This window comes from Synchiropus splendidus, chromosome 11, assembly GCF_027744825.2.
Source record: "Synchiropus splendidus isolate RoL2022-P1 chromosome 11, RoL_Sspl_1.0, whole genome shotgun sequence".
Taxonomy (NCBI): Eukaryota; Metazoa; Chordata; class Actinopteri; order Syngnathiformes; family Callionymidae; genus Synchiropus; species Synchiropus splendidus.
The window spans coordinates 5,165,001-5,173,673 of NC_071344.1; the positions used below are offsets into that span (position 1 = coordinate 5,165,001).

At 47.4% G+C, this 8,673-nt stretch overlaps 1 protein-coding gene across 2 annotated transcripts in view; it reads right to left on the reverse strand.

Annotated features, from left to right (window-relative positions):
• The window catches only part of kcnk4a (potassium channel, subfamily K, member 4a), a 10,246-nt gene extending 2,014 nt beyond the window's left edge, over positions 1-8,232 (reverse strand). The window contains exons 1-8 of one of the 2 annotated variants that reach the window (XM_053879228.1): positions 7,727-8,232; positions 5,921-6,027; positions 5,466-5,766; positions 4,633-4,747; positions 3,447-3,607; positions 2,948-3,134; positions 2,602-2,738; positions 1-2,284 (exon numbers count right to left, since the gene is read on the reverse strand). The exon at positions 1-2,284 is cut by the window's left edge and continues 2,014 nt beyond it. In XM_053879228.1, the coding sequence (XP_053735203.1) occupies positions 1,220-2,284; positions 2,602-2,738; positions 2,948-3,134; positions 3,447-3,607; positions 4,633-4,747; positions 5,466-5,654 (1,854 nt within the window). In that variant the 5' untranslated portion in view covers positions 5,655-5,766; positions 5,921-6,027; positions 7,727-8,232 and the 3' untranslated portion in view covers positions 1-1,219. Of the gene's footprint in view, positions 2,285-2,601; positions 2,739-2,947; positions 3,135-3,446; positions 3,608-4,632; positions 4,751-5,465; positions 5,767-5,920; positions 6,028-7,726 lie in introns of both variants that reach the window. The other variant, XM_053879227.1, reaches the window with a different exon arrangement.
• Between the last annotated feature and the right edge of the window lie 441 nt (positions 8,233-8,673).

Consider the following 8,673-nt stretch of genomic DNA (forward strand, 5'->3'; position numbering starts at 1 on the left):
ACATGGAGAACTGGTTATGCAGCTCTCAGTCAGGCAGACGTACACCTTTTTATGAAATCTGAGTGAATAATATGGTTCTAACATCTCAAATTTCTTCCTGTGAGAATCAATACAGTTTTGTTTGGGGTCTTAGAGTTGGAGAGTTAAACTTGTTTTAGTCCTGCCTGAGTAGATTCATATCGTGAGGACAATAACACACAAACCCTCTCACGACTCTATTTGAGGCCCTGGAGGCCTTCTAAAAGTGGATGGCGGAAGATCAGGGGATCAGGTGGGTTTCGTCCGCCCACACGGGCACTTCAGGTCCCGACAAGCGTGTTTGTTTCTTAATGTTCCCAAATCGAAAACACTGGAATAACAAGTCATCTGTGACGGCAGCGGTGGAAACAAACTCCATCCCCTCTGCTGTTGACCTGAAGCGATCACTCAGCAGCTCCTCAGCACTGCACCTCATAATAGTGAGTCCACTCACACCGCGGTGAGTGTAAAGACCTGCCTCATTCAAAAATTTTTAACACCTCAGTTAATAGTCCTCCGAGTTGCTGTTGAAATACTTTTTTTCAGCAGATTCTTAATGGTAAGAATATGAAGTCTAGTCATCTACACTGTCAAATATGCTGAACATAATCAGCTCGATGCCATTTTGAACACAAAAAAACTCAAAACCATGGAGGAATGCTTCTTGGTCTCAGATGTACTGGCCTTGATGCTATGGTGGATTTGTGTTGCACTGAATTTGCTATTTGCACATCAAGAGTCTCAAACTAATGTAAACAAATGTCTTTTTTCTACACAGAAAATGTGATGTCAAGAAAGGTAATTGGAAATTTAAGGATTTAAAAAAAACAAAATTAAAATGCTGTTGAATTATTTTCAGCAGTGAGGGGATCCATTTTATTCAGATGAGTGTATTTTACTGACTCATGTTTTTTGAATGCATAGTCTCTCTTCAACATGGTGCGCTGAGTGAAGTGCTCCCTCACAGCAAGTTAGTCGGCTGCATCCCCGCGGCGCGTCAATGCAGGACATCAGAGAGAGAGGCGTAATCTCACGAAAGCTGCCTGCAGATTACGCGCTTAGGCCTGTCGCTGAAATTTCCCGGACACAGTAGACGATTACATGCGAGGACGTGACTCACGGCTGAGGCTGGCGGATGTTCAAAACAAACCAGGTGTGATGGATTTAGAATGAGTTGAAACTCCTGATCTGGCGCGGCTGGTCACTCGCTCTCCCTTGCCATGATGCCGTGTCTCGAGGAAACGGCGTCCTGTCGGAGCGTCCCGGGCAGGGAGTCTGGGGGAGGGGTGGGGGGGTTGGACGGTGGCTGCAGGTCGCTGCTGGTCCTCCTCGCCTGCAGGGGGCTGCACTTGTGTGGCAGCTGCCTCCTCATGCTCCTCTTCTTGGGCCTCCGTGGTCGCCGCCTCCTCTCCTCGCTGGCCCGGGGCTGCATGCGGTCGCTCAACGTGTCGGAGGACTCGTCGATGTAGGCCAGGTTCTCCCCAAAGAAAGCCAGCAGCTGACAGTCTGAGGAGGGGGGTGTCCTGGGGGGTTGATAGGGAGGCAGATCCACCTGAAAAGCGTACGGAGGGAGTGACGGAGAAGACCTCTGAAGAAACTCAGAGTTAAAGTTTTCAGAAACCCCATTCTCTTGCGATGCAAGTTTGTCTTGAGTCTGAACCAAAGTTCTTTCTCCTCTGTCCTCCGTTGTGCTCTGGAACCTGAGGGGGGCCGAGAAGGACGAGGAGACGGAGGACGCGTCGGACCTGTAGTCGAAAGGAGACTCTGATCCAGAGAGGGAGTCTCCCCGCAGGGCCACACACGCCGACTGCAGCTCTGACAGAGAACGGGCCTCGGGCAGGGAGAAGGAGCGGGACAGCAGTTGAGGAAAGGCCCGGCTCTCTGGAGGCAACTCTGCCTCAGCATCAGCCTTCCGTTGGGGCCCCACTCTCAGGTCAGTCTCGGCCCCGACTCCTCCACCACTGCCCCTGGGCTGAAGCCTGGGCCGCGCCCCTCTCTCCAGGGAGGACTGGGCCTCCAGCTGGCTCATGGAGCTAGAAAGTCCCACCCAGCGGTGGGGCAGGTGGCCATTCTCCCCTGCCCTCCCCCAGTATCCCAGCGTGCCCTGGGCCCCACGGCGGATCCGTCGGCGCTCGCTGCGTTTCCAGCGCCGGCGCTGCAACAGGAAGGGGTCGTTGAATTCCAAAGGGTTGGGGATTCTGAAGTCCATGGACATGTTCTGGATGTTCTGGGTCCAGTCAGTGGCATGAGCTCTCAACTCCTCCATCTGAGGAAGTGGAACCAGAACCAGAAGAATCGGTCACAGTAGGACACCTTCTTACTCACAGAATCATACAGCGCTATACATATTGGACAATGCTGTCACAGGTAAGAAGCGTCTCACACACTCTTCATGCAGCAGGGTTTGGGCCGGTTCACGACCCAGTTCTGGGTCAGATGAAAGTGTGAGCATTACAGTTGGGCTGGGTCTTTCTCCTATTTCTGCAACAGTCTGAATCCTCAAACGCTACAGAACCACACGTGGTTGTGGCGCCATCTACCTGTTAAAAAGGACGGTGCGGTAGCCCTGACTCCTCCACTCACCTCAGCTCGAGTCTTTTTGGACAGAACTTTCAGCCAGTTGCTGATCATGGTGAGGATCGAGGCGAAGTAGGCCAGTCCGAAGACGATCCAGAGCCAGACCAGAGGTTTAAACATCCACTTGGTCACACGTCCGTTACCTGCACCCACGAGCAGAGCCCAGCTTCACTCGCAGAGCAAGGTCACTGAAGGACAGCGCCCATGCACTGTATATGCCTGTGTTGAGTCACTGTCCATTCATTCAACACTCTGTGTTCCGCTGCTCTCTTTGTGTATCTCACGTGTGTTGGTCTGTATCCATGTGTCCCTCACTCATGTCAGTGTGTGAATCTTCTGCACGTGTACTCACCGGGCACGAAGTCACCGAACCCCACGGTGGTCAGCGTGACCACCACAAAGTAGAGCGACTCCACAAACGCCCAGTCCTCCATCTTCTGGAAGACCACAGTGGGGGTGGCCAGGAAGATGAGGCAGCCCACCAGGATGGAGAGGACAGCAGAGATGACTCGCACCGTGGTCGGACGCACTTTCTGCTTCTATGGACGAAAGTCATGTCTTTACACGTGTGTGTTTTGGTTCCGTGTCGACAGAGTGAGCCGCAGCTTTGTTCAGCTACCAGAATGAAAGAGGAGAAGAAAGTAGGAACAAAGCGTGTGCCTCTTCTGGGCAGGTTCTGCTCTCAAGATTTGATCGATTTCAGAGCTCCAACATTATTATCGTCGTATTAAGAAGCTAACCCTGGCCAGATCAAGATGGCATATTGTGCTCTTCATTAGCTTCTGCAGTTAAGTTGAAGCAGGTCACCAGCTGAGTGAGATGAGTCCACAGGATCAGGAGACCATTCTCACCAGGAACAGGGTCTCGATCTTGGCCACAGCTCTCCGCAGCACTGTTCCCATGTGGTCGCTGACTCCCGCCAGCAGAATTCCAAACATGGGGATTCCGACCAGAGCGTAGACCACACAGAAGAACTGGCCGTATGCCGTCTGAGGGGACTGGTTCCCAAAACCTGAGGGACAGGATGAGACAATGAATGAGCTGCAGTGGCGTCTGATCACAATATGAGTAAGGCACCAGCTCAACTAAAGTCAGAAATCAGACTCATCTGTGTCAAGACCCACAGCAATATACATTTTTATCTCCAAGCCAGTCCACACCAGAGGTATTGTTTTACGTGACCTGGGGGTGTGTGTGAGCACTTGGTTGCACGAAAAAATGGGTTCGCGCTCGCTGAAGAGCACAAATGTGACCAGTCAAACACCTTTGACTTCTGATATTTGGAAGTCAAGTTGACAAGACCAGAGTCAGATGGTTTGGACAAATGGAAGTGGATGAAGAAGAGGAAGAGCAGCACCAGGAAGATGCTCAGTCCAGCTTTTATGATACACGTAATCTATGGTTCCCTTCTGTTAGTCTCTAAAGGCACCATGTGACCGGAATACCCCACAGTCCTGTGATCTTCGGGTGGGACATCATGTCGGAACAGTGGGCTCATTGTGCCCCTCTGGTTCTCACTACACAAACAGATATCTGGACTGAGAACTGCACTGACAGTGGTTGGGTTCCATGTTCCAAAAAACACAGAGAAAGTGTTGGAAGCTCCAGGGATCATTCACTTGGTCCTGGTTGGAATCCACACTCGCACGGACACACAACCACCCACCCACACCCACACACAGCCACACGCAGCCACACACAGCCTTTGACAGAGGTTCGATGGTGAGTTCTAGAAGTTTGAAATCCCAAAGATGCTTCACCACCGAGTGTACGATTATGCTGTTATTGGTGGGAATAAGCCGAATGCTTTTGTCATTTGAATAAAGTTTTAGACAAACAGAAAGAAAAGTGCCGCCACTGACTGCGTTGTGTGACATTAAAACGGGGTGAGCACACAAGATTTAAGAATGAATGAACAGGTCATGTGACTAAATCACGCCAGACAGCGCCCCCTGGCGTGAAAGTTGTGGTTTTATCCCAAAGGATAAAACCACGAGTCCCAGTAAAGGAGTTTGACCACTCCGTGTCTCCACGTACCAATGGTCGTGATGATGGTTCCACAGAAGAAGAATCCAGAGGGAATGTCCCAGCGGGTGGTGAAGTTAGGAGGAAGGTTTGCCACGTCCAGACCAGACTCCACAGCAGAGACGATCTTCTGTCAGGAGGGAGGATTTGGATGTCAGAGGCTGAAGAAATGTGGTGTTCAGTGACTTGATTTGAAGTCAAAAATGTCAGGAAGCTTGTAGAAACTAATGAAGGCTACAGTCTGTTGACCTCCACAATATATGATGTGACCTAATGTCGCAAAAACAAAATGGGAGTCAATGCCAACTTTATTACATAAACAGTATTTTTTCTGTTTTCTCCTGGGAAAGGAAAGCTCATTAATTGTTGGAGTGATTTTGTTTTTATCAGGCTCTCAGTGGCCGTGGGACTAAAGGAAGTCATCGTCTATTCCTGGGAGGAGGAGCAGCTAAGACTCCAAGAATATACAGCTGAAGCACAGTTGGACTTGCTACTGAGGTTAGAGCAACAACAGTATCTTTTAACATTTCAACACATGACGCAACTTTAAAGCGAAATTTGCTGTCTTTATTGTAGAGTGTGCACACAGCACACAGAAAATAAATTTAAACCCATAATTTTAAATTCAGTATTTTTAGGAAAATAATATAAAATATCTAAAATGTGTAAATGAAATAAATTGTAAATTGTAATGATAAAAAATGATGAACTGATGAACTGTAAAATCTTTAACAGTTCAATGGGATTAAATAAGTTATATATACATAATATTTACGATATTCATTTGAAATAACAAAGATAAATGGATTATACCAGCAGAAAAACAGTACTACACAGCTGCCTACCTCCACCAGCCTATCGAACTCCTCGTCCGTCACACAGGAGTGGTTGTGTAGGAAGATGTTGCGGGTGGACCGCAGATGGTTAAAGCGTTTATGCTCCTCTGAGATCTCCAGGGTGTGGAAAACCAGCGCTCCCATCACCAGGTAGAGGACGACCCCCAGCAGCAGGGCCAGCAGGGTAGTCCACTGCATCCTCGGCCCCTTGCTGAGCCCCCTCCAGGGGTCGAGGTCAGAGCTCACAGGCGCTCAGGATACACCGGCTTCTTCAGCAGAGCGTAAACAGGAAGTTCCTCTTCCAGAGTTTCTGAGAGTGAGGCACAACATGTAAACAGATGACAGCAGAAGAGCGGCGCTTGCACTCACACCTGTGCATCAAAGTGACAGGGTATGACCTCCACAGATGGAAGTGCTTTTAGGATAAAAATGTTGACTAATAAACTTAAAGCGTACAAGCTTACCTGATGGAGCTGAGGTCAAAGTTCACCCCATGTTAAGATCCACAGCAGACCAGGTGAAGGAGAAGACTCAGCTGTCAGTCAACAACATGGATCCAGTCGGAGTCCAGCTGTGAACATGTGACACGAGTAGATTAAAACCTTCCTGTCCAGACTGAAGCCGCTAAAAAGGACTTCATAAGGACCCACGCTGCCAAAAATTCACTCAAACTTCCAGTTATCCTTTGATCTGTGTTCACTGTTTCATGAAGGAGAAGCAGCGACCTGAGCTGGGTCACTCACCGTCTGTGGAGTCCTGACAAGGCTCTGATGTTCTCCAGGCGACTGTGTGGACGCTTGCATGTGTGCGTGTGCGTTGCTCGGCTTCAAGGCTGACGTTATTAGTTATCATTGTCTAAACCTGCGCTGGCATATTTTGATATTTTCCAAAGATACGACCCAAGACATTCAGGGATCTAATCTGAAGTCAAACAGAGAAGCAGGAGGGTTCAAGATTAACTATGTTTGGAGGGAAGTCAGACCGTCAAGAGGAGTTGTTGGCAACTAGGAGGCCAAACAAAAACAGCCTCAGATCCATCACAATGGATGAAATAAGACTCAGTCTCCAGCTCACATCACCAGCAATGACATTCTTGACAACTCACTTGTTTTCGGTAAATATGTATTTTTGTATCTTCAAACAATTGAGTAACAACATTTTGTTTTAGTTGAGTCCCATGGAGTTTTTGTATCATGATTGTTTGATCAAGAGCACAAATCTGTTTAGTATTTATACTTTCATTTCTTTGTTTTGGAACAAGTCTAAATTTTCGTCAGCCGCATTCCAGGAAGAACGGTCTTGTTCTTGGATCTATACAAAACATAGACTCTGAATATTCCAGCTATTCTATTTGCCTCACTAACTTCAGTGCACTGCTGCGAGCCAATCCCCAAAAAAATCACCAGTAAATATAGACTGTTTGAAGACAATAATTCATATCAATCCGTTACATCAACAGCGGAAATGTTTCCTTTTTCCTTTTCCTTTTTTAATGGTGTCATACACAAGGTAAAATAAGAAGAGGAGGATGATGCGTGACGTCATGAGGACACTAAGAGGATACATGTGACTAGGCAGGGTGCTTGCTGTGGTCAGGGGAAGTGACCAAAGAACAAGTCCATTGGACAATAACACAGTTATCCATGCTATTTTTTTCCCCGCTCAGTAAACATGGTGCCCTTTGGCTCAGCTCCTATATGCTTCATCTTGCACGTGTTCTTGCCTCACAGCATAAACATTGCAACAGAAAGAAATCTCCAACAGCTTTTAGCTTCGAAAGGGGGCGCTAACATGTGCTTCCTTCTCCACAAGTGTTAGCACATGGCTTGGTATTACGCATCAACTCTACAGCCTTATCTAAAAAGGCATTTAACTTTTATTATGATTAATAAATTAATTAAAAATAAAGAGCCGCTGTGTGAACGTGACAGTTGGAAGCACGCTCAAACAAAAGACCTTCAGATGACTGAGCCCATCTGCGGTGGAGGACAAACATTTAGAGAGTTTGGAGACAAAGCTCCTTCAGATGTCAGATGCCTTTGAAATATGAGCTGACGTCACCCGCAGGTCACAGGTTACAACTCCTCTCTTACGCTCCTCTGGTTTCAGGCTCTAATACTGTGCTTTTAGAATATAGATGATGATGATGATTGTGCTGGGAGTAGTGAAGAAGCTTCCAGTAAAAAAAAAAAAATCACACTGAATAAAAGCTATTTTAAACTTTGAAGAATCTCTTGAAGGAAGCAACAGAAAGTGAATGAAGAACTTACCGAGGGCTCAGGGACAAGTCAGAATCCCAGCAGTGTCATTTGAAGGTTCTCTCCTCTTCGCGAAGAGTGTGTGTGTGTTTTCTCCTTGGAAGGTGTTTCCCCATTCTCGTGATCCTACATCACTGTCCGAGGGGCTTGTAGGAGGAGAAGAAAGGGATGTGGCAGCAGACTGTTTCTGTGAGCGTGATGAAGTGGCGTCACTGTGGAGGAAGAGCAGAGGGCCCGGAGTTTCCTACACATGATGGAGGAGGAGGAGAAGGAGGGGGGAGCTGGGCTCAGATCACTAAATCCTGGCCTTTATAACGTCCAGGATTTTTTTTGGAAGGCGAATGAAGACATGCATTTCCTCGATGCTACGGCTCTCGATCTTGAGGAGGAACTGAGTGGAGAAATGAAGTCTCACTGTGACGTGGAGGAAAGAGGGAGCGGGACTTTAATTGCGGAAATAGTTAAGTGATCAAAGTGAGATATTGAACTTGAACACTGGAGGCATTCTCCGGGACGTAAGTGAATCCTAGGAAAAAAGAGAAAAAAGTACATGTGAACGTGACATGCGGCAAGTAACACTTGAGATGATACCACACTGTGGATATGAGACTTCTGTTTGGAGTCGAACTCCAGTCATTTAATGGTTTGCGTTCGTCAAAACTCAATTCTGAAATAAAGCGCACAAAAAAAGAAACTCTCCTCCACAGTCATGTTGTGAGCAAACACAATTAATGTGGTAGATTTGCCTTTCGATAGGCTCGTTTGCAGCATGTCAACAATTACTCTGGAATCTTCCAGAAACAGACAAAAACAGTGATGAAGGGACTCAGATGAATGGTGGCATAACTTAGTGCTCCAAGGAAGAAAAGAACTTGAGGCAGAGATGGTGGCGAAGGAGTGACTGAACAAAGATCCATTATGCTGAAATTCACTCACTTCTCAAATGCTGAAAACAGCAA